Source organism: Plecotus auritus, assembly GCF_963455305.1.
Source record: "Plecotus auritus genome assembly, chromosome: 2".
NCBI classification, from domain to species: Eukaryota; Metazoa; Chordata; class Mammalia; order Chiroptera; family Vespertilionidae; genus Plecotus; species Plecotus auritus.
This window is the reverse complement of record NC_137771.1, coordinates 72,997,420-73,024,306: the sequence shown is the minus strand read 5'-3', so window position 1 is coordinate 73,024,306 and position 26,887 is coordinate 72,997,420. Positions and strand designations below refer to the sequence as shown.

General features: G+C 39.1%; 1 protein-coding gene across 1 annotated transcript in view; it reads right to left on the bottom strand.

Annotated features, from left to right (window-relative positions):
• Positions 1-26,887, bottom strand: part of RPAP2 (RNA polymerase II associated protein 2) — a 113,557-nt gene that overhangs the window by 37,855 nt on the left and 48,815 nt on the right. Inside the window, exon 11 of the mRNA XM_080657789.1 lies at positions 18,908-18,976. Coding sequence (XP_080513915.1) covers positions 18,908-18,976 — 69 coding nt within the window. The remainder of the gene's footprint in view (positions 1-18,907; positions 18,977-26,887) is intronic.

Here is a 26,887-nt window from a genome sequence, read left to right as displayed (position 1 = left end):
TCTTATTTTATCATCAGCCCACAGAAGATAAGAGAGCAAGTCCATGGTAGACAAGAGAAAAGCAGTATTTGGAATAAAGTTTTTAAATCCAAGAAACATTAAAGAAAATTAAAATGTTCATTAATTTTATAATTATGAGTTAAAAGATAATCTCACAGTTACATCTAGCTTTGATTGTGTTAATTTTATTAAAGATTTTACAAAAACATATTTGCAAAAAAAAAAGCAATGCTAGATTTGGTTAAAAGTGGCAATTATTTTTTATTTGATTTTGAGAGAAAAAGAGATCAATTTGTTGTCCATTAATTTATACATTCATTGGTTGATTCTTTTGTAAAAAAATATATTTTATTGATTTTTTACAGAGAGGAAGGGAGAGGGATAGAGTTAGAAACATCGATGAGTGAGAAACATCGATCAGCTGCCTCCTGCAAGCCTCCCACTCAGGATGTGCCTGCAACCAAGGTACATGCCCTTGACTGGAATCGAACCCGGGACCCCTCAGTCCGCAGGCCGACGCTCTATCCACTGAGCCAAACTGGTTAGGGCATTGAATATGCCCTGACCTAGGATTGAATCTACAACCTTGGCGTATCAGTACAACGCTCTAATCAACTGAACTGCCTGGCCAGGGCAAAAGTGGTAATTCTTGTTAGCCTAAATAGTCACATTCCTTAAACTATAGCCACCCTGGAAAATATGAATCATTACAGAGACACAGGATCACTGTTCTCCCTTTCATTCATAATAGTAAGCAACTATTTTTGTTTTTCCCTGTGTAATGAAACTTTACCACTTTACCAATTCTGTGTTTAAGTCTGTAACATTAACAATAAGTTATCCAAGTCTGTCCTATCCATACATTCATTTGATTTATTTTACAAATATTAACTGAGAGCTTATCAAGTGCCAGATTGAGTGCTTGGCACCAGGGAGATAAAAGTAATCTAGGTAATGTCCTTGGCTGCATGGACGCTATCCTATGTAATAAAAGCTTAATAAGCTAAGTGTCCAGTCGTCCGTTCAACCAATCAAAGCGTAATATGCTAATGATATGCTAAGGCTGCTCAACCGCTGACTACACGACATACACTGACCACCAGGGGGCAGACAGTCGACTGGTTGATCAGTCGCTATGATGTGCACTGACCACCAGGTGGCAGATGCTCCAAATGGTAGGTTAGCTTGCTACTGGGTCAACTGATTGGGACTGAGTGAGACAGGCCAGTCACGCCCTGGAGCCCTCCCATGATCCCTCCCCGGCTGGCCAACCTCCCATGTCCCTCCCTGGCTCCAAAAGTGCACCAGTGGGGTCCCTCAGCCTGGCCTGCGCCCTCTTGCAATCCAGGACCCCTCAGGGGATGTCAGAGAGCTGGTTTTGCCCAATCCCGCAGGCCAGGCCAAGGGATGCCACTGGTGCGCCAATTCATGCACCGGGCCTCTAGGGTTTTAAAAGGAAAATAGTTTCAAATTCATCTCACTGTAGATATCTTTCCTGACTTAGTACTGTTCAAACATTATCCAAACACATTTTTTTTGATAAGTGGAAAGTCTCTTATTCTCATGTAGAAATCTGTGTGTGTGTGTTTGTGTGTGTGTGTGTGTGTGTGTGTGAAGTACATGTATACATCCCTAACAGTGATTTGTGGGTCACGAAAGATGAGAAGGCAGGGAAGGTAAAAATCATACATATGGGGAAAAAAAGTCACCAGAATTAGACATTTAGGTCAAATGCTGCCCTAAATTAATTCTCCTAGGGCAGATCACTAACCTGTGTATGAGGGGGTTCGATTCCAGTCAAGGGCATGTACCTTGGTTGCGGGCACATCCCAAGTGGGAGGCGTGCAGAAGGCAGCTGATCGATGTTTCTCGCTCATCGATGTTTCTAATTCTCTGTCCCTCTCCCTTTCTCTCTAAAAAATCAATAAAGTATATTTTTTATAAAAGAATCAACCAATGAATGTATAAATTAATGGACAACAAATTGATCTCTTTTTCTCTCAAAATCAAATAAAAAAATAAAAAAATAATTGCTACTTTCAACCAAATCTAGCATTGTTTTTTTTTTTTTTGCAAATATGATTGATTGATTCTTACCCCTCATCCACAGGTCAGTGATCTGCCCTAGGAGAATTACTGGCAGCATTTGGAGCCAGTAATATGGGTTTTCAGAAGGAGACATTAAAGGTTTGGTTCATTCATTTTTTAAATTAATTACAGGAGGCAAATGTTAGGAAATAACACTGATATTCAAGGCGAAGGGAAAGAAATGTGTGGAGGAAACAATGGGAAAGAAGATGGGTGACAGGGATTAGGGAAGAAAAATGAAAACCTAAATATTTCTTTGATGACATTTCTGGTTTCTTCGTGGGCCACATCCTGCCAGTCACCCTATGTCTTATTAGTAATCTCAACCCTACCTAACAACTCCTGCCCCTGCTTTCAAGATGCTCAAGCCTCCACTATCCTGAGAAGTCTTCTGAAGATCTGCCATGTCAGATCAAGTTATAATCCCTCTCTCCTTTCCTTTTCTGCCCACTACATGAAAAGAGTGGTCAACATTTGCCACATCTACTATTTTTACAGCTGTTTACTATAGCAGCCCTTGCAATTTACTATCATTGTATAGAAACTGCTTTCTTCAAGGTCATCTACAATCACCTAATTGCCAAACCACAGCCTGTTTTCAGTCCTTCTCCATGTTGGCAGAGAATAAGTACTGCTTCTCAGAAAGGTAGTTACCACCTCTCTTTTGAACCTCAGACCCACTTTGGATTCCTCAATAGTGTTCTGGTTGTACACATACCTTCCTGAGGTACACTGTGCAGTGGAAACTGCACACATTTTGACCTCTAAGTGCTTATCTTCCCAGAGTCTGTTTCCTTCCTCTGGGAGTCAAATATGACCACAGACCCCATTGATATGGGGATCAAATGAAATAGCATATATAGAGAATCTAGCTAAGTATTTGCACTTGGTTGATGTTCAGAAAATGTCCATCTCTTTTCTGCTTTCTCTGTATCCTCAGGCATCCTTGGCATGGATGTGGATGTCCCACAGGTTCTACCTCATTTGACTCTTCACTTAACACCCTCTACCCCTGCCATCTCACCCACCACAATGCTGACTCCAAAATATAGGTCTTTTATTTTTCTTACCATTCTTTAGCTCCAATTCTACATTTTTAAATTCCTACAAGGGAATCACCCAACTGGGTAATTTGCCTGAACCTTAAACTGAACAAAAATAGTCCCAATGCTTGTAGAACAGGTATTAAACTCTTTCAATTAGTTCTTCCTACTCACTTCCCTACAGGCAACAGTATTTTCCCAGCCATCTGTCTTAATGTTGTGAAACCGTGGTTGACTCTCCCCACACCCCTCTGCTAAAATGTATAGATCTGGAGCTACAATGTTTCTCAACATTTAACACTTTACTTTCACTGCCATCATTTTAGTCACTGTCTCAGTGCTCTTTGGTTAACTAGGCTATTATAGCAGAAGCTTTAAGAAAATCCATTTTATAAATGGTATGGACAAGAGCCAGAATATAAGGGATTAATGAAAAGCACGACAATTACTGACAAAGACTAGCTCTCCAAGAAGTTTGGTTAATGGAATAGTCTGAGGGGCTAATGAGGTTAAGAATAAAGGACAGGTGTGTGCTGTGTGTGTGCTGTGTGTGTGTGTGTGTTTTGTTTTGTTTTTTAACTTTAAAGCACTTGCAGGCAGCAGGAATAAACAAAGAGCAAGAAATGACTGTTTCCTAATTAATCTCATTCACTCATTTTCTGCCAGATATTTATTATAAATCTATAATATTCTAGGCACAATGTTAAGTGTTGAGTATATAATGGTGAGTAAAATCAGATATGGAACCAGTCCCTAAAATCTTCAAGTTGAGTGAGGGCGACAGACATCAATAAAGTAATCATACAATTAAATGTGAAACTGAAAATAGGACAAGTGCTAGAAAAGTTAAGTGCCTGGTGTTATGAAGGCCTATTTATAAAGATATTTAATCTAGTCGGGCAAATCAGGAAAAGTTTCTTGAGGAAGAAACACTTCCTCAGGTTCTGAAAGATGAAGAGAAATTAATCAGAGGAAATGGGGAAGAAAAAACATTCTGGACAGAGGGAACAACCTGTGTGTTATGGTGAGAAAGAGTATGATGAGAAGGACTGAAAGAAGGTACAAGTGGCAGGAATGGGGAGAACATGATAGGGTGATGTGAGATGAGACTAAAGAAGGGGCTGGACCACACAGGGCCAGGTGGCAGCCTTTGAAGGAACCAGCACAAGGCAGAGGACAGGAGCATATCTGCCTCCAGATCTCTGCAAGACTGATCTTCCTAAAGCACAGGCTGCATGATGGTACCCTCTGTTCAAAACTTAAGTGACTCACTGTCCACGGAAATACGTTTAAAGTATCTATCTCTACAACAGACCCAACTTCCCAACCACTCTTTCCAGTTACCTTGTACTTTTACTACAGCTCTTCTTTTTTCATGCTATAGGCACCCCCTAGAACAGCGGTCGCCAACCTTTTGGACCTCACGGACAACCAGTGGTCCTCGGACCACCGGTTGGCGACCGCTGCCCTACAATGCCCCCATCTTTTCATTTCTGTTTTTTTTAAAACCCATTCTATCTTTTGGGCCCATCACAAATGCTACTTCTGTGCAACCTCCTTTTGATGTTCCTAGTCAAGATCTTTGCTCCTTTGAACTCCCCAAACAGTTTGTGCTTCTTTTTGCCATTTAATACATTCAACTTTTTATTGTAGTTACCTGTCCACAAATTGATTTCTCCTTTTCTCAATCTCCAGCAGGCTGTAAAGTGTTTAAGGGCAAGGGCTTTGTTTAACCTTTGTATCACCCACAGGGCCTAAGACACAGTCTTACCCACAGCAGCTGTTCTAAAAACATTTGCTGGCTATTTTTTGAGTGAGATTTCTATGTATTTGAAACGTTGCCATTATCATGTAGATGACAGCTTCTACACTGATTTATAGTTATGATGCTACAGCAAAGTGTGAGCCTCATTCCCTTTTTTGGTATACATGGGCACTACTTATGATGGTTTTCATGGCATGATATTAAAGACCAAATATATATATATATATATATATATATATATATACACATATATATATATATATATATATATATATATATATCCCAACAAATTCTTTAGAAGAAAACCCAGGGCTGCAAGTAAGGTACTTATTAATCTGTTAGTTAACAATCAGACAGTACTATCTCAGAGAAGAAACTCAAGTTACTCTACCATACCTAGTTAAAAGAAGATGTATTAATGAATTTTGGGATCTTTTCATCAATGAGAAAAAAAGTAGGAAGCCAAAAAGAAAAATGTCATTCTAGAATTATTTTAAAAATTTCCTTAAATGTGATCTGAACACAGAATCAAAAATTCTCAAATAGCTTTTGAGACATTTCTATTCATTAATAAGATTTATTTCTAGAATAAAATATAAAAATAATGTGGAATAGAGAAAAAAGGTTCATGATTGTGGTGAGAATTCTATAAGCAAAATATTTCAAAGTATATTTTTACATTAAAAGATCAACTTACACATTTCATTTTGCTCTTCACCACTTAAGTATAATGCTGAGGTACTAAACCACCCAGTTTCCTTCTGCATCTAGGGAAGGTTCCCCATCTTTGATGTAGAGAGCAATATAATGTCATCTAAGTCCATACAAAGAGAGTAAAGGAATCTTAGGGGTGTTCTTCCCATTTATTCAATGAGTATTCTGTAACCCTTCCTCAAAAAGTGACTAATCACATCATCCCATGTATATCTGTGTCAAGCTTAATAACTAAGGTACCTAACAAAGCAGTAATACTCAGGCAGTGTCACCATGGCTCTCTATCAGCAAAATCCAATTGTTTCCTGTGCCAACTATGCTCCTTTTCCTTGTCTCTTTCAGTAGCCTTGGACATTACTGAAAGCTCCTTACTTATAACATCTCCAAGTTGAATTTACACTGCCACGTTGATTTAACGTGGGTTTTGTTCAACCCCTCATTTTGCCAACAAGAAAAATAAAGCACAGTGAGGTTAAGAAATTTGTGCAAGGCTACACTGCTAGTGCAAGGGAAAAAACAGGATATTATACAGAATAAGACTGAATTTAGGGTTTTAAGAGACCTTTGCATAGCTAAAGGTGGTCGCTGGGGTTAGGGAATTACATCTAATAGAAATATAATGCTTGATAAAAATTATTTGTATAAATTTAAATTGCACTTAATTTTATCATAGGCACAAACCTGAAGTCCCCAAATTTAAAAACCAAGAGGCATGTGAGGCTATTACTATTAAAAACTTCTAAGAAAAATAAAATAGACAAGAACATACCACGAAGAAATATGCCATTATGGGCTTTCTATTTTAGAACTATTATGTAGAATATTGAGATAAAATCTTTGATTATAAAAGACTATGGATAGCCAAATAAAATAAAATGTTTTTATTATAACAGATGGTTTATATCCTGATAATATTTGCATTTAATGCTTTAGGATTACCTATTAATAAGGAAGCAGGGATGCTTTCCATTGATATTTCTAATTCAAAAGAAACAAGTTCTTTGTAACTCACTTTGTAGTGATATATTTACACACAGGTTTGTTTAAAGGGCTGGGCTGTGGTGACTTTAAAACTTTATTTCTAAATCCTGTTTGTGACAGATCTATAGAGGAGCTTTGTAGATGAGTGTTGAAAAGCTTTTTGTCGTAACTGTTGCTATGTAGCAATTTTCTCAGAATAGTGGCTCCAACTTTTTTCCCTACGCCCTAAGATTGAAAGCATGCTCACACTCTTACAAGGCAGAACCCTGAGGCTGGGAGAATAGTGCCCGTAAGTCTCATGCTTCTCGGCTGCCCTGCCCTGTCCTGTCCTCTCAGTGAGCTCAGTCAGGATGTGAAGATGTCATGGTAGACATGGAGACTGACTCCGTAGGTCAAGGCTGTGACTTGCAAGGTCAAGTGCTACTTACTGTCACAGTGCTGCCGCCACTGCTGCTGGGATGGACAGTTGGAGAGCACATGTTTTTGCTGAGAATCCTTGGGAACTTTAATATGTATTGTGGCCAAAAGTCAAAAACAAAACAAAACACCTAACATTACAAAATTGCCAAAAATATGGGGAATTCTGAGCAGAAAAAGTAAACAGCTATTATTTTTTCTTGAGAAAATATTTGGATTCCCACATAGCCCTGGTGGCTAAGGAAAAATTCTCAACAATGAATATAGGGAGGCTGAAAATAATCTAGGTATTGTTTAATCCCCAATAATAAACTTTACAATGAAAAAAGTACATGATAGTACACACCATAAGATAAATCCAAGATTTACACAAGCAAGAAAAACAAACAAATAAAGGAATGTTATGGATAAGGAGGAATCCAAAATAAATACCACTAGTTACAGTTCAGACATTTAACTTATATGGTCTCATATTCAACACTATTATCTTTATTTCGGTATGTGTGGAGGTGCTCACAGGTACTCATCTTGCATATGTCGTAGAAATTTCTAGAACATAAGAATTTGATATTATAAGCCCATGAAAGTCTAAAATCAATTAGAATAGGCATATTTAAATTAGAAAAAAAAATTGTAAATATAAGCCTCTATGACTACTGGGTATGAGGCAAGAAGAGATGACCTTTAAAGTTCAATCATGGAGCCCTATACATTGCCAGTGGAAATTAAAAACAGTGCAGCCACTGTGGAAAACAGTCTAACACTTCCTCAAAAGGTTAAACACAGAGTTACCATATGACCTCGTATTTCTGAAAACATATGTTTATACAAAAACCTGTACCAAAATATTTATAACACTCAAAAGGTAGAAACAACCCAAATGACCATCAACCAATAAATCAAATGTTGTACTACCCATAAAATGGAATATTAGTCAGCCATAAAAAGAAATGAAGTACTGTTATATGCTACAATATAAAAGAACCTTGAAAACATGATGTCAAGGGAAAGAATTCAAAAACAAAACATCACAAATTATATGATCCCATCTACATGAACTGTTCAAATAGGTAAATCTATATACAGATTAGTGGTCTCCAGGGGATGCAGGAAGGGGAAATTGGGACTAAGCTTATACAGCTGAGGTTTCTTTTGGGGTGATAGAAATGTTCAGGTTTTAGAGTATGGTCATAGTTGTATATATAATATAGTGAATATACTAAAAACCAGTGGACTGTATACTTTATTTTGTTATATGAATTATATCTCAATAAAAAAATTCACCTAAATCTAAAAAAATTCATAATAAAATTTTTCCCAATTATCTTCTATTATGATTTCAAATACTCAGAACTAAATAGGGAATGTTAAGAGAAAGGCCTTGGAATACTTTTGAGAACCAATAAATTTCTAAGGAACCATCTCTTCATTTTTCATTGTGTGCTCACACATTTTTCCAAGGATATTAGTGATGGGGGGGTGGTGCTATAAAAAACAATATGCTGAGGCAAAAAGCCTTAGTCATATCTTTCCATTCATGCCTGGTACCCTAGGGAAGCAACTCTCCCGAGTGTCTATCTGGATAATGGTTACCTAAAGTGGCTGCCCATGTCCAGTGAAGGCTTTTGTTTAGTGATCATGGTTAAGTTGAGCTTCTTTAAATACCATTTCCCAGGACTAACATGCTACTCCCTGAATGACTGGAATACTCAAAGCTTTTAGGGGGAATAAACTATTGCATGGTCTCTGCCTAGGAAGTGGGCCACAGTTCATTGGAAACAGACAGTTCACATAAATAAAATGAAAGCAGACATTTCTGAAGATGATCTTGAAAGCTTTCCATTAGAGAACATCAAGGTCATAAAACTAGGAATAGCATGTATCTATGTTAGACTATCAAAAGTCACTCTCTACCCTCTATTCTTTCTATCTTTCTAAAACAAAGTATTAATCTCCTTCATTAGATAACCAAATCATTTCCATGGAACATAACACGTACCTCTCTCCCTGGCTACCCATTAAGAGACATTTTTAAAAAAATCTTTATTGTTGAAAGTATTACAGATGTCTCTTTCCAAGCCCCCCGCCTTGACTCCCTCCAGCTTACTCCCACCCCCTCCCCAGGCCTTCCCCTACTGTTTGTGCATGGGCTATGCATATATGCAAATAAGTTCTTTGGTTAATGTCTTCCAGCACCCCTCGCTCCTTCCCTCTTAAACGTGTCAGTCTGTTGCATGTTTCAATGGCTCTGGATCTGTTTTGTTCCTCAGTTTATTTTGTTGATTAGATTCCACATATAGGTGAGATCATGTTATACTTGTCTTTCTCTGACTTATTTTGCTTAGCATAATACTCTCCAAGTCCCTTCATATAGGTGAGATCATGTGATACTTGTCTTTCTCTGACTTATTTTGCTTAGCATAATACTCTCCAGGTCTCAAAAGGTAAGAGATCCTTCTTTTTTACAGCTGCACAGTATTCCACTAAGAGACATTTGATACTTCTAGCTACAATTAACCACAGATCATCAAAATTCAAAGTAGTGGCCTATTTACATAGGTTCCATATTAAACTTGGGTGGAAAAGTTACATTTTTAAATACAAGAAGTCAGGGGCTGGGAGGAGGGGGGTAAAGGAGAGAGAAATGGAGATATCTGTAATATTATCAACAATAGAAAATATTAAACAAAATATAAGAAGTATTTGAGGAAACTGATTCCCATTTCTGGTATGTGGGCTGCACATAAAGAAAGTCAGGCTTGGTCTACTTGCTTCTCCATATACTTCTCTATTGGCTTCTTGTGGGCTGTCAGCCTTGGCCTGAACCTTTCTCTAGATTTCTCAGCTTTAAGTCAACACCTGCATAGTCCCCTCCTGTGTTACAGGCTCAAGTATAATGACAAAGGTCAAAGAAGATTGGGAAGACTAAGAGCAAAGGGAATATATATAAAAATATATAAAGACATTAACTAGCTTTACACAGCAGAGTACATAGATACTGAAATATTTATAGCAGACTATATATATTTATACACATTTTTATGAAAAATCATGCATCAATACTATGAAAAGAGCCTAATAATATGTGGGAAAACCAGATTCAGCTTTGTATTATTTCAACATATAGTATGTCAGAATCAAGTTTGATCAAGCTCAATTAAGATATAAAATTACTACTATAATCAAGTGCTTATGCAATAATACCAAGTTAGTTTATTGCACTTGTAATCAATTATTTTTTTAAATATATTTTATTGATTTTTTACAGAGAGGAAGGGAGAGGGATAGAGAGTTAGAAATATCGATGAGAGAGAAACAACCATCAGCTGCCTCCTGCACACTCCCTACTGGGTATGTGCCCATGACCAAGGTACATGCCCTTGACCGGAATTGAACCTGGGACCCTTGAGTCCATAGGCCGACGCTCTATCCACTGAGCCAAACCAGTTAGGACTGTAATCAATTATTAAAAAAAAACACAAATTAAAAAACTGGATCAATTATCACTATCTATATATATAAAACCCTAATATACAAATAGACTGAACTATGGAACAACCGAACAACTGGTCGCTATGATGTGCACTGACCACCGCGGGCATGCGTGGAACATGGCAGGCTGCGGTGGGATGGTGGAGGAGGTGAGCAGAGGCGTCAGACCAAGGAGGGGTGCCAGTTGCTGTCATTGGGGTGAGGCTCTGGGAGTTACTGAAAATTCTTTGCTCCCACGTGCCATGGTCCTGCCCAGCGCTCACACCTGCTGCTGGCACGGGCCCTGCTTGCACCCGCTGCCAGCACTGGAGCCACCGCTTGCACCCACTGCCAGCACCGGCCCCAATTGCTCCACGCTGTCAGTGGGTGTGAGCAGGGCCGGCGCCGTCAGCGCGTGGGAGCAGCTGCCGGCAGATAGGGGACCGGGGGCCACAGTGGGAGGGTCCGGGCAGGGGCATGGAGGATGGGCCGAGACCCGCCCCTGTGCCCACCACAGCCTCGTGGCCCACAGTTCCTTTCAAGGTGCATGAAATCGTGCACTGAGCCCATAATTATAGATATTCTTCTATGCGTAAGGAGTTCTTAAGAATCTTTGCTAACTATAACATTAAACAAAAATTAGAGAATTTAAGGGACATTTATTCCTTTACTGTTAAATAAATGTAACTGCTTCCCTATGTTATTGGTAACTATTTAGGGTTTGAATACATAGTATAAATATAAAAAAAATGTTACAGTTCCACTGGCCATTCAAATCCCATGAAAGTAAATGAAGTGGGAATGGATCATAATGTCTTTTTATAGATGCATTTCATTGAGTGTGCAAAGATCAAGTATACCAATTTGATCAATTTCTTTCTTAGATTTTATGGATATAACATTTTCATCACTATATACTGATAAATTACACATTGTAGTTAAAATTTTTTAAAATGTTCATACATCTGTTAAAACACAAGGGAAGTAACCAGGAAAATATGATTAGCTACAGAAACGCATCTTACTTTTTTTTGTTTTGTTAATCCTCACCTGAGGATACTTTTTCATTGATTTTTAGAGAGTGGAAAGGAGAGGGAGAGACAGAGAGAGAGAAGCATCAATGTGAGAGAGACACATCAATTGGTCTGCAACCAAGGAATGTGACCTTGACTGGAATTGAACCCACAACCCTTCAGTCACAGACTGATGCTCTGTCCACTGAGCCAAACTGCCCGGGCCTTATTTACTTTCAAAAATGCAAATGTGAAAATTCAAGACCCAGCTTTCTTTCTTTCTTCTGGACTATTATGTTTTGCTAAAAATGTTGACTCCCTCCTCCCCCTGCAGCCCAATAAGAGTTAGACTTGAGCCAGTATAGCAACATATTAATAAAATTATATAAGTGTATCCAAGGTAGGGTAAAGGTAGGCTTATAGTTGTTCCTATGGAACATAATACTATCCTATATAATAATCCTATATAATAAAAGGCTAATATGCAAACTGACCGAACGGTGGAACAACGGGTTGCTATGATGCGCACTGACCACCAGGGAGCAGACACCCAACACAGGAGCTGCCCCCTGGTGGTCAGTGCACTCCCACAGGGCAATTGCTGCTCAGCCAGAAGCCAGGCTCATGGCTGGAGAGCACAGTGGCAGTGGCGGGAGCCTCTCCCGCCTCCGTGGCAGTGTTAAGGATGTCCAATAAATGGCTTAGGCCCACTCTTGAGTGGGCCTAAGCTGTCAGTCGGACATCCCCTGAGGACTCTCGGACTGCAAGAGGGCGCAGGCTGCGCTGAGGGATCCCCCTAAGTGCACAAATTTTGTGCACCAGGCCTCTAGTAATCTATACTAATAAAAGGGTAATATGCTAATTAGACCAGACATCTTCTGGACGACCTTCCAGACGTCCTTCCTGACAAAGCCGGGACTGGGAGAAGCCACCTGCCCTGCGGTCCCAGGCACCAGCGGCTGCGGCCACAGCCCGGGAGAGGGAGAAGCTACCTGCCTAGTGGTCCCGGGCGCCAGCAGCCAGCCCGGGCAAAGCCACCTGCCCACAGTCCCATGCGGCTGTGGCTGGCCCGGGTCCTGGGTGCCTGCGGCCGGCTGAAGGAGGGAATCCTGGGTTCCGGGTGTGGGGCTGAGGCAGAGGCAGTTAGGGGTGATCTGGCCAGGAGAGGTGGTTAGGGGCAATCAGGCAGGTGAGTGGTTAGGAGTCAGCAGTCCCGGATTGTGAGAGGGTGCAGGCTGGGCTAAGGGACCCCCACCCCATGCATGAATTTCATGCACCGGACCTCTAGTCTCTATATATAAAAGCCTAAGTGACCGTTGTGACCGAATGACCAGAACGACCAGTCGACCAGTCACTATGACACGCACTGACCACCAGGGGCAGACGCTTAATGCAGGAACTGCTCCTTGGTGGTCAGTGCGCTCCCACAGCCAACCTCCCATGGGCCGCCCCCTTGGGCTGGCCAACCTCCCGTGCCGCCTCCCCCCCGCCCCCCGCTTGGCCAACCTCCTAGAGCCTATCCCACCAGCCAACTTTCCGCGGCCCCCATGGCCCCAATCGCCAGCCAGGTGAGGGACCCCACCTGTGCACGAATTCGTGCACTGGGCCTCTAGTTAATAAATAGTAATATAAGCATAAACTGTTTTATGTATTCATAACTATAAACCTACTTTTGTCCCACCCTGTGTGTACCCTTTTCTAAGTTCTCATGTATTAAACAAATGCTAGTAATAAAAAAAACTTTGCAATATTCATATACAAAAAATAATACCATTGTTATAATAATACTGAACATATTATCTTATACTCATTTCAGTGACTACAACTGCCATTCAGAATTTTTTTCCTAGCTATAAAGACTTTTAAGTTTATTTTTAACATAAACTCCAGAAATGTCTATAAATAATGACTAAAAAAATTCCATTGAAAGTTTAAGAGTAGATGTGAAGGTTTTCCAAATCATACGAAAATTATTTTTAAAAAAGTTAATCCTATGTATGCCTATGTTCAATCTTAGTGGTGATAAGTTAAAAGGCTGAATGGCTGGGTTACTATTCCACAAATATGTATGAGTGTATCACCCCCTTTCTCTATATGTGTATGTCTCTTTGGGTGTCTAAAATCTCCACACTTTTCACTGTGTTTAAGACTCTTTATGCAATGCTGGCCCTTATGCCTGCTTTTTCTTTCCCCAATGAAATGCCTTCTTAAGTAATTGTAAACTGTAAGTGGGACGAAAGAGGGGTACCAGTATAAAGTATAATTATACTTTAAAGAAGTCAATGGGATTAGTTTTAACATGATAGATATGTATTTTAATTTTATCCCCATTTCATATAGTAATATTTATTCTAAAAGGGTGATAAAAGAACAAGCTGAGAATGAAAGGTGTTTCAGTTGAGCCATAGATTCCCTGGCCGGAGCGGGGGTGGGGGAGGGTGGGGAAGAGCAGGGGGAGAGAAATATGAAAAGCCAAAGGGGACTTTCTGAGAAAAGAGGAAATAAGAAATAAAATAATATGGGGGCAGGAGACAGAAGTCTTAGAAGCTGACAACCAAAGCATAAAGAGATTTAGCTAATGAAGATAATAGAATGCAAATGCAGAATGGAAAGGATCATTGATAACTTATAAGGAGGGCCTATGGCAAAAGTTAGAATTATGAGAAAAGATTTGAAGGACAAAAACTAAGAAAGTGCCATCTGACTTGGTGTCTATAGTGACTGAGGATTAAAAAAAAAAAGATATAAAGGGCCCTAACTAGAAAGCAGTTTAGTTGTATAGGTATCAAAAGGACCAAGGACTAGGAGAAGATGGGTATATCTAGCTGTAGGGGTTAGGGAGTAATGAAAGGATTCAAGGCGAGTGACAAAAAGAAAGAGCATTTACTGCTACAACTTCAAGATTGATTGCACAATGTGAAACATGCAATACATCTAAGATGTGTGCAGCTTGTTTCTTGAATTGAATTATTAGTAAGTTACTATTTTTATGAGACACTGACCCCTGAAATAAGAGGTTCCCTACACTACATCCAAAGTTAGAAAAGTCAAATAGTGCATCAAAGGACTAGGAAAGCTTTCAGTATTTTTTGCCACATGGATGCCTCTATTAAAATCAAACACTAGAGATTTATTTTTGTATGGAAAAATCATGAAATTTTATGGTTGCCTTTATTACTTAATTTTCCACATTTTATTTGTTCCTTGCTGTACATTTTGGAGATGTAGCAAGAGTTTGACAGACAAAAAAAGTAGGACTTAACACGTGTTCTCAGTAAGCAGCTGCTCAATAAGATAATACTTCCAGTTACTGGCTTAGAAAGCAAGATTCTGAGATTACTGCTGGACGTAGGCCTCTGACTTGTCAACCAAAAAGTTACTTCCTCTTTAGTATAATGAATTGCAGAAGTACAGTTAAACAGTTATCTTTGAGGGTTTATTAGCAGGCATCGGATATGGTGGGTGAGCAGATACTGATTTTTTTTTTTTCGCCAGTGACCAAAATATTTATGAATTTCATAAAATGGAAAGAACTTTCTAAAAAATTAATAAGATCTGTTTCACAAATAAGCAATTCAACTGGAACACTGAATAGTAGAAATGATAAAGATTTGTTCTTATGGTTCATAAAAAATTTATATGACTAAGTTATTTTCTGTGTTCTGATTTAATGAATCATGTGAGTTGTATCTGGTTGGGTGACACAAATGCTGGCTCAGTGAAGCCTACCCTAATGTCTCCCAGCACAGCCTTCCTTGGGACAGTAAATCCAGAATAACATGTCTGAGTAAAGTAATATCAGAGAAAGAGAAAGCAGGACTGGAGATGCTGTGAGGCTGGCTCATAACATTTCTTGACCTGTGAGTGTCCAGTATGTATTCAATGTCCTATGGGCTTCAATGACCTAACAAGTACCAAATAGCAATAGTAATGCAGTAATGTATGGTCCTCAAAAAAAAAAAAAAAAAAAAAAAGACTTTTGCAATTCAAGCTGAAAAACACACACTTACTAGATGGATTTAACCCTACTGAAAGACATCCTAAGAAACCACTAGTGATTTCTTTAACCCTTTGTATGCCATAAGATGCAAGGATGGTTTCCGTTTTGGGTGCGTAGTAGTTAATTGGTTACGGGTGAGTGAATATTAAATGTTTTATATATGTCTGTGTAGTATCTATTTTAGTTCCTTTAAATGTTTGATTTTAAAGATATACATTAATTTTGAAAATGAAACTTTTCTTATATTATTAATGATAAAATATGTTGAAGAAAAATGAAATAGCATTACATATGTTGATAAAAATACAGATTTAAAATAATGTGGTCGAGAGAGGATCCAAGATGGCAGCGTAGGTAAACACCTAAACTGCTGCCTTGCACAACAATTTCAAAACTACAACTAAAAGACAAAACGTCTATCACCCAGAACCACAGAAAAGCTGGCTGAGTGGAAGTTCTACAACTAGAAGGAAAGAGCAAACAGCATTGAGAGGTGCACAAGCGCTGAAAAGCTGAGGTACGGAGGCGCGCGAATCGGGCTGGCGACGGGCGTCTGGGAGTGCTGCTTTTTTCAACCCGAAGGGAGACAAGCTCCCAATTACTCCAAACTCCAGTTTCTGGGGAGACGCGGAGGACCCAAACTCCTATGGGGAGAAGCTGGACTGTCTGCCGTGGGGTCGGAAAGTGAGGGTGGCTTGCTTGCAGGGCTGCGCGCAGGAATAATTGTTTACTGTGCTGGGGCACGGGAAGCGGGGACAAGGTCGGAGACTCAGAGCCGGCTAACTGGCAGCCATCGCTGTTTGCCACGCCTTAGCCTAGTCACGCCCTGAGAACCCACCCCGCACAATCTACAAACCCACCCAAGCTCCAAGCAGCGGCTTTTGCATATAAATGGTCTGCCCTATCGCAGCTTAACCTAGCAAACTTGCAGCCCAGGACAGACAGCTCCAAAACCTCCAAAACCCAAGCAAAGAGGAGAAAACTGTAGCTCTCGCTGTAGCGCCTGCTGGGTGGCCTCAGACAGTAGCTGACCTGCACCCCATTAGAGATCCAGAAGCCAGTGTACCTAGTGGTCAGTGTGAGACACCAGATTTCAACTCCTCACATCCATAAGTGACACATTCAAGAGGCAGACTCAGTGAGCACCAAAGCCCCACCGAAACAAGTCCTGCACCATAAGCGTGTCTCCAGCACAGCAGTTCTTCCATTATAGACACAGCGGGTCCTCACAGCTAATTGGCCTGGAGGTCAATTCCTCCCAGTGTACCACCAGCAATCAAGACTTAACTACACCAAGACTTTGCACTCAGCCCACAAAGGGGTGTACCAAGAGCGTCCACCTCAGGTGATTGGGGAGGCTGAGCTACTGGCCCCTATAGGTCACCTATCACACAAAGCCACTGCATTAACACAGGGAAGCAGCAAAATGCGGAGACAAAGAAACATGTCACGAATGAAAGAAATGGAGGAAAGCAAACTACTGGACGACATAGAGTTCAGAACCACATTTATAAGGTTACTCAAGAATCTTCTAAAAACTGCTGAGGAACTTAGTGAGACCTTTAAGGATCTTAATGAGAATGCCAAAAAAATGGAAAAGGACCAGTCAGAAATTAAGCATACACTGTCTGAAATAAAGAATATACAGAAATTCAACTGTAGATCAAAGGACCCCAAGAATCAAACCAAAGATCTGAAATATGAGGAAACAAAAAACACCCAACCAGAAAAACAAAAAGAAAAAAGAATCCAAAAATATGAAGATAGTGTAAGGAGCCTCTGGGACAACTTTAAGCGTACCAACATCCGAATTTTTGGGGTGCCAGAAGAAGACAGAGAGCAAAATATTGAAAACCTATTAGAAGAAATAATGACAGAAAACTTTCCCTACCTGGTGAAAGAAATAGACTTACAAGTTCAGGAAGTGCACAGAACCCCGTACAAAAGGAATCCAAAGAGGACCACACCAAGACACATCATAATTAAAATGCCAAGGGCAAAAGACAAAGAGAGAATCTTGAAAGCAGCAAAAGAAAAACGGTTAGTTACCTACAAGGGAGCACCCATACGACTGTCAGCTGATTTCTCGGCAGAAACTATGCAGGCCAGAAGAAAGTGGCAAGAAATACTCAAAGTGATGAACAGCAAGAACCTACAACCAAGATTACTCTACCCAGCAAAGCTATCATTCAGAGTTGAAGGTCAGATAAAGAGCTTCACAGACAAGAAAAAGCTAAAGGAGTTCATCACCACCAAACCAGGATTACATGAAATGCTGAAGGGTATTCTTTAAGAAGAGGAAGAAGAAGAAAAAGGTAAAGATAAAAATTATGAACAACAAAATGAAATCAAATACATACCTACCAACAAGTGAATCTAAAAATCAAGTGAATAAAAAATCTGAAGAACAGAATGGACTGGTGAATATAATAGAACCAGGGACATAGAAAGGGAGTGGACTGACAATTCTCAGGGGGAAGGGAGTGTGAGGGGTGCAGAAAGAGATTGGACAAAAATCTTACACCTATGGATGAAGACAGTGGCGGGGATAAGGGCATGGGGTGGGGTGGGGAATCAGGTGGAGGGGAGCTATGGGGGGGAAAAAAAAAGAGGATCACCTGTAATAATCTGAATAAAGATTCATTTAAAATAAAATAAAATAAAATAACATGATCCATTTATTGTTAATAAAATAGACTGTTAAAAAATGAAACTAAAGGACCCTCTGCATATATCCCACACAGGGATGTTCTTCTCTTTCAAAAGATAAGTTATTTGCAAAGAAAAAGGTCATCAGGAAAAAAGACAGTAAAACATATAGAGCAGTGGTTCTCAACCTTTTTAATGCCCCGACCCTTTAATACAGTTCCTCATGTTGTGGTGACCCCCAACCATAAAATTATTTTCGTTGCTACTTCATAACTGTAATTTTGCTACTGTTATGAATCGTAATGTAAATATTTGTGTTTTCCAATGGTCTTGGGCTCTACAGCAGCGGTTCTCAACCTGTGGGTCGCGACCCACAGGTTGAGAACGGCTAGCAGGGTTGCCTAAGACCATCGGAAAACACAGATATTTACATTACGATTCATTAACAGTAGCAAAATTACAGTTATGAAGTAGCAACGAAAATAATTTTATGGTTGGGGGTCACCACAACATGAGGAACTGTATTAAAGGGTCGCGGCATTAGAAAGGTTGAGAACCACTGATATAGAGAATGATTACAACTTATCAAAATATAGCATATCACTTTACATAAAAGTTATTTTATTATAAAGGCAATAAAAATAAGACACAAAATAAGGGTACAACATTTTCTAAGGATGTTTACAAAATCAATGAACAACTCTGTTTTTCCATAATCAAAGTTCTTTATATTTAGTATTTAGTTAAAATCTGAAAGAGTACTTACAATGACAGCAATACCATAGCAATTAAGGTCCATTCTGCAGGTTTATGTATAATATTTCTATTTGTTAATCTGAAAGATAGTAAGATAAAATTTACCAAAGGATTGTTATATTTTTCTATTTATAGAAAAGTCAGAAATATGACATCATGTGTCAAAGAGCACTATTTTTTTTATTCTTGCTAGATTTGATAGAAAAGAGTCAATCCTATATAATAAAAGGCTAATATGCAAATTGTCCCCTTGACCAGGAGTTTGACCAGGAGTTCAACTGGGAGTTTGACCAGGGGACAGGGCCGACCAACTGCCCACAGGCCCTCCCTCCCACCAGTCTGGCCAGACTCCACCTGTGCACAAATTTGTGCACCGGGCCTCTAGTAGCATAATCATATGGCTTGATATTCACTATCTAATAATGACCATCTCAAAAGTAAATATTCCAGTTCTACTACTATATATTTACTAGAGGCCTGGTGCATGGAATTCGTGCACGGGGGGTGGGGGGTGGGGGGAGGGGCGTCCCTCACCCCAGCCTGCACCCTCTCCAATCTGGAACCACTCGAGGGATGTCCGACTGCCCATTTAGGCCTGATCCCAGTAGGATTGGGCCTAAACGGGCAGTCTCCCAACTGCTTGCCTGCCTGCCTTCCTGATTGCCCCTAACCGCTTATCCTGCCAGCCTGATCACCCCCTAACCACTCCCCTGCCAGCCTGATTGATGCCTAACTGCTCCCCTGCCAGCCTGTTTGCCCCTAACTGTCCTCCCCTGAAGGCCTGGTCACCCCTAACTGCCCTACCCTGCAGGCCTTGTCCCCCCCAACTGCTCTCCCCTGCAGGCTTGATCACCCCCAACTGCCCTCCCCTGCTGGCCTGGTCCCTCCTAACTCCCCTCCCCTGCTGGCCTGATCGCCCACAACTGCCCTTCCTTGCAGGCCTGGTCTCTCCCAACTGCCCTCCCCTGCTGGCCATATTGTGGCTGCCATCTTGTATCTACATGGGGGCAGCCATCTTTGACCACATGGGGGCAGCCATCTTGTGTGTTGGAATGATGGTCAATTTGCATATTACTCTTTTATTAGGATAACAATACTACTATTACACAAAATGGAAATAAAGGAACAACATGGGAAACTAAATTGCATGGTTTATTAAAATACACACATCCCTATAACCATATGCTTTATGTTTTCCCCAATTAAACGTTTTATTAAAGCTAACAAGGTAAGCAATTTTTGATTTTAATTTTAATTCATCTTTTGTGCCTTTCTACCTCATGCTAGGTTGCCAGTAGGCAATTAAGGGATGTCATAATCCATAATATACAGAAATGAGCATTCACTTAATACATTTTAAGGCAAGGTCTCTATAAAAAACCTTAAGTTTTTAAAAAATCAGCAGTAAATTCTACCATTTAGCAGTTGATGACAACGAAATATGTTGTAATCATCTTAGTTTCTCAGAAAGCATTTAAAAAGATGGCTCTAAATAAAAAATAGTATCAATCAGAAAAAACCAGCCAATAATATCTGATAAAAGGATGTTATCCAAAATATACAAAGAACGCTTAAAATGTAACAATAGGAAAACAAACAGCCCAATTAAAAAATGGGCCAAACATCTTAATAGACACTTCACCAAAGATAAACAAATGACAGATGGCTCCCTATCATATGCCACCTGAGAAATGCAATTTAAAACAAGTTAACACTATATTCCCATTAGAATGGCTAAAATCCTGAACACTGACAAAACCAAATGCTGATAAGCATGTGAAGCAAAAGGAACTCTCATACATTGCTGGGGGGAATGCAAATGGTACAGCCACTTTGGAAGACAGATTGGCAGTTTCTCACCAAGTAAACATACTCCTACCATATAATCCAGCAATCGTGCTCCTTGGTATTTACTCAAAGGAGTAAAAAAATCATGTCTATACAAAAACCTATACCAACATTTACACACGTTCTATTCATAATTGCCAAAACTTGGAGACAACCGAGTCTTTCAGTAGGTGAATGAACAAATTGTGGTATATCTAGACAAGGGAACATTATTCAGCTGTAAAAAAATGAGCTATCAAACCAAGAAAAGACATGGAGGTACTTTATATGCATATTACCAAAGTGGAAGAAGCCACTCTGAAAAGGCTACATACTGTATGATTCTAACTATACCACATTCTTGAAAAGGTAAAACTATCAAGATAGTAAAAAGATCAGTAGTTGCCTTGGGGGAGAAAGGGATGAGGAGTGGGTTGGAGAGGGGTAGATGAATAGGTGGAATACAGAATTTTTAGGGCAGTGAAAATACTCTATGATACTATAATGATGGATACATGTCATCATACATTTGTCCAAACCCATAGAATATACAAAATCAGTAGTGAACTATAAACTCTAGGTGATAATGATGTTGTCAATATAGGTTTACCAACTGTAGCAAATGCATTACTCTGGTAGGGAATGTTGATAACAAGGTGTACATCTAAATAAAATATTATAAAATACTATAATCCATTAATTCTGAGTAGAGAATATGTATGTCTTTGTTAATCTGAAATTTTTCCATAGTTAAAATGTTTTACAAAATTTTAAAAATTCTAGATGATATAAAAAATACAGTATAGTGGCTAAAAGGTTTGACAGACATGGACTCAGTACACATATCGATCACTTAGTAGTGCTTTACCCTGGGCACATTCAACAGCTGTAAAACTTTTTTTAATTTAGTAAAACAGGAACAATAGTACTACCTACCCCAGGGTTTTTTATGAGGATTAAGTGTACAAAAGACATCCACTTTGCCAAATTCAACAGACATCTCTGAGCCCTCTATCTTAATCTATCAGCAGCATTTGACACAGTTGATCACTCCCTTCTCCTTGGAACACTTTCTTCAGCTGGTTTCCAATTGCCTGATTTCCCTCTTTCGCACTGGCATTCTTTTCCAGACCTCTTTTTCAAAAATATATATTATTTTTATTGATTGCAGAGAGGAAGAGAAAGGGAGAGAGAGATAGAAACTTCAATGATGAGAGAGAATCATTGATTGGCTGCCTCCTGCACGCCCTACAATGTGGTCATGTGCCCTGACTAACTTCCCAGACCTTTTAATTTTGGTTTGCCCCAGGGTCTCTGCCCTTGGGTCTCTGGTCTCCTCTATATATGCTCATCTAATCTCATAGCTTTAAAGATTAAATAACTATGTGCTGTACTGAAACAAATGTATTTATTTCTTAAGCATCTTCCTATAATCTATTATAAAGTTGAAGTTAAATATAGAGAATGTTTTAATAGTTTTTTAACTCAAAATTTGTCAATAATTTTTAATAGTTCTTTTTTTATAAAAAGAAAAAGGAATTTCAGGACAGGCAGTACCTTCTTTTAAAATTTATCCACAAAGAACCATTAACTGCACAGTTGCTGTTAGCTGCCTGTTCTAAAACAATAGTCTTTTTATTGAAACACAAATAAACTTTTCTGTAATATTTTATAGAATATAAAGAGACTTTAATTGTTTGACTTATTTAACTTGGCACTGTTATTTTTATTAATAAAACGCACATGGGCATTTAAAAAACAAACAAACAAAAAACTATGTGCTGACAATTCTCAAATTTATTATCTCCAGCCTGGGCCTTTTCCTTGAATTCCAGACTTCTGTATCTAATGGTCTACTTGAAATTTTCACTTGAATGTAAAATAGGCTTCTCTAAACATAATACAGCCCAAACCGAGTTCCTCATTTTCCCCCTACAAACTGGTCCTTCTGCAGACAGCTCCATCCCAGTAAATGGCTACCCAATCCTTCCAGAATCCAGTTGCTCAAGCCAAAATTCTTGTGCTTAAACTTGTCTCCCTTCATGTCCTATGTCAAATAAGCCATCAAGTCCTGATGGTTCTATCTTCAAAAAAGAATCTGATTACTTATTACCTCCACTCCTTTCATCTTGGTCCATATCATTTCTTGTTTAGATGACCAAAACAGCATCCTAAAAGGTCTTTCTGCCTCTACCCATCTATTTTTTATTATTTTTTTTTATTTTTGTGTTTTCTTTCTCTCTTTTTTTTATCTGCCCATCTATTTTAATTCTGAAGTTATCAGCCAGAGTGCTGCTGTTAAAAATGTATCAGGTATTGTCATTCCTCTGTTCCGAATCCACCAACTGTTCTCCATCTCAGAGTAAAAGTCAAAGAATGACCATGGCTACAAGGTCTATATAATCTGTACCATACCCACTCCCATCCTATATTTGTTTGACTATATCTCTTTGTAGCTTTGCCTCTGCTCATTTCTCCAGCCTCATCAGCATCCTTAATGTTCTGTGACTACACCAGGCCTGCTCCTGCTCCTGCTCCAGAGCCTTTGCACCTTCTGTTTCTGGTTTGATGTATTTTCATAGATAGTAACATGGCTTGCTCTTTCACCACCTCTTAGATCTTTATACAAATGACATCTTCTCAATGAGGTATTCCCTGATCAACCTATTTAAAATGACTTCTTCCCTCATCAGTAACACCCCCTTTTCCTTCTTAGGGGAAAAGGAGGAGAATGAACTGGGAAAGGGGATAGGGCATATCACCACATAATAATAATATACATATTGTTTTAAAAAATTTACATATCCTCTTTATTAGAGTAGTTCCATGAGAGAAGGAATTTTTGTGTTTTGTTCACTGCTTCATTGGTAGCAAAACAGAATCTAGCACATAACCAAAAAAGGTTAAAGAATAAGCATGTGAGGGGAAAAAAAAGGCAAATACAGTTAAGTAGAATCCAAACCTCTAAAATTAAAACAAATTTAAGATTTAATGAATTTCCTTATTCATTCAGCAAAAATGCATTGCGTGCCTGCTTTATCTAATCTACTCCATTTCAGGCACCGAGGAAAGCATGACAAGGTCTTTGCTTTCACTTCAAATACTTCCAGTGGCAGACTCACAAAATTTTATTTGCTCTCATATTTTTCCTTTTACTGAGTCAAAATAATTTCAAGCACAGATGCTAAATAAATATATTTATTATTGTCTGAGTAATAATTTAAATATGAAAATAGGAATATTTGATATAAAGCACTTAAAAAGCATGGTTTCAAAATATAATTTAAAATTCAATACAAACATTAGGAAAAAGGCTTGATTTATCACTGATGAGATTTAAAAAGAACTTTTGTGTCAAAATATAATTTTAATTCAAATCCGACTTAGAAAAGTCTCTTGAGTCAACACTGAGGACAGTGAACTATTACTGAACAACTTCAGATGGAACTACTATGACAGGTAAATCAATATAACATTCCGGATAAATGACTGTGATGCAATTCAGTGGAAAGGACAGCTCTAGTCACTGGGGAAAGATTCTTCGAAGAGCTGAAAAAGCTGCTTGATGTTTAAGTTGTAACAGGCTTTCAACTCTGGCTGCACATAGGAATCACCTGGGGGGCTTTAAAAAAAAAAGTACTAATGTCCAGGCGGCAGAGTAGGAGGATGCTGCATGGACATGCTTCCAGAAACAAGCTGGAATTACAACTGAAATATGGAAAGGCTTCCAAATAATCAACAGAAAACTCAAAGGAGAGAACCCTGATATTCAAGGACCGAAGGTGGAGACCTCATAGAGACTGGTAGGAGGGGCGGAGGTTCGAAAGGGCTGGCTGGGCACCCACAGATGGCAGTTGAAGTCCCAGAGAGATATCTCAGCTGTGGGGGGAGGAGGGGTGCCACTGAGAACTCTGGGATCTAATCCCCAAGCTGGGCTCCCCAGCAGAGAGCACCAAACTGAGGAGGGTACCCACATAACATCTAGCTATAAAAAGCAGTGGGGTGCTGTCTGCCAGGGAGTGGCAGCTGAAAGTTGGGGAACCCTCTTAAAGGGCCAATGCACAAATATTCCCTGTGGAGCCACCCACCTTGTGCTCTGGCAGAGGAAGGGTGAAGTGGACTGGAGCTGTGAGAGCAGAACCCAGGGCTGGGACTCAGGGAATAGAGCTCAGAAGGCAGACACCCCAAGTTTCCTGGGCTGAGTCATTCCCTCGGGCAGTGGAGGACATCTTGCCCACAGAGACATTTGCCTTGCCTGGGGGAAGACAGTTGACACACCCTATTGGAAAACACCTTGCCCTGGGGCCACTTAAGAGATTAAAAGTAACAATTAGCCTCCAGGCAGAAGCAACTGCCCCACTCTGTTGAAAAAACTCTCACCACACCTGAGGACGATTGCCTGGGGGCAATTCAAGTCAGGAGCCTATCAGTCTGTAGATAGAGGTGGTCTCTAGAGGCTTTGAGTCTTTGCCTGATCCAATTAGTCAGAAACAGCCTTTAACACTGTCCTGCACTGAGATGTATAGAGGACCTACCTAAAACATAGTCACAAACCCAAACAGACAACCAAAATGAGAAAACAAAGAAACAACCCCCAAATGAAAGAACTAGAGAATTCTCCAGAAGAAGAGATAAATGAAGCAGACATAAGAAATTTATCTGAAACAGGGTTCAGAGTAATGCTGTTAAAAATGCTCAACAGTATAAAAAAAAGATATAGTAACTATGAAAAAAGAACAGTCTGAGATAAAGAATGACATAACATAAATAAAGAACACATTGGAAGGAATACACAGCATGTTAGGGGAAGCTGAGGATCAAATCAGTGAATTAGAAGATAGAGTTAAAAATATCACTCAATTAGAGAACCAAAAAAAAAAAAAAATCAAAAAACAGGAGGACAGCTTGAGAGCTGTGGGACAATGTGAAATGCAACAATATTAGAATAGTAGGTGTGCCAGAAGAGGCAGAAAGGGAGAAAGGAATAGAAAAGGTGTTTGAAGAAATAATGGTAGAAAATTTCCCTAACCTGGTAAAGAAAAAAGTCACACAAGTTCAGGAGGCACAGAGAACCCCAAACAAGAAGAACCCAAACAGACCCACGCCCAGACACAACATAATTAAAATGCCAAAAACTAAAGACAAAATCTTAAAGGCAGCAACTGTTACCTACAAAAGATTTCCCATAAGGCTGACACCTGATTTCTCATCAGCAACTCTACAGGCCAGAAGGAAATGGCATGAAGTATTCAAGGTAGTGGAAAGCAAGGATCTGAGACCAATATTACTATATCCAGCAAGGCTATCATTCAAAATAGAGGGTCAAATAAAGAGCTTCCCAGACAAAAAAAAAGGCTAAAGGAGTTCACCACCACCAAGCCAGCATTACAAGAAATGCAAAAGGGATTGCTGAGAAGAAGAAACAGAGAGAGAAACCTAGCCATACAGAATTAAAGTGGCTATGAATAAGTACCTCTCAATAATAACCCTAAATGTAAGTGGATCAAATGCTCCAATCAAAAGGTGTAGGGTAGCTGAATGGATACAAAAACATGACCCTATTATATGCTGCCTACAAAAGACCCACCTCAAAACAAAAGACACATACAGGATGAAAGTGAAGGGAAGGAAAAAATTTTTCCATGCAAATGGAAAAGGAAAAAAAGCTGGAGTAGCAATACTCATACCCGACAAAACAGACTTTAAAAGCATCATGCTAGGTGAAATAAGCCAGTGAGAGAAAAATAAATATCATACGATCTCACTCATTTGTGGAATATAATGAACAACATAAACTGATGAACAAAAATAGAGGGGGAAAATATTCTAGAATATAATAGAAGTAATCCTGTTATTTGCAGATTTTTAACATTTCCTATAACTTTTGTGATATTATACTATGTTAATACAGTTTTGGTAGTATTTTTATACTTAAAATCCTTGTATTCTTGAAATATTAATGTTTATTGCATGTAATATATGTAAGATTATTTTTCTTGAATAATTGGTATTTATTATTTTCTTGAATAAATTGGTATTTATTATGTAACATTATTATATTTAAAATTGTTTTTCTTGAGATATTAATGTTTATTGCATGTAACATTATTATATTTAAAATTGTTTTTCTTGAAATTAAAAAAAAACTGGAAAAAAATATTAA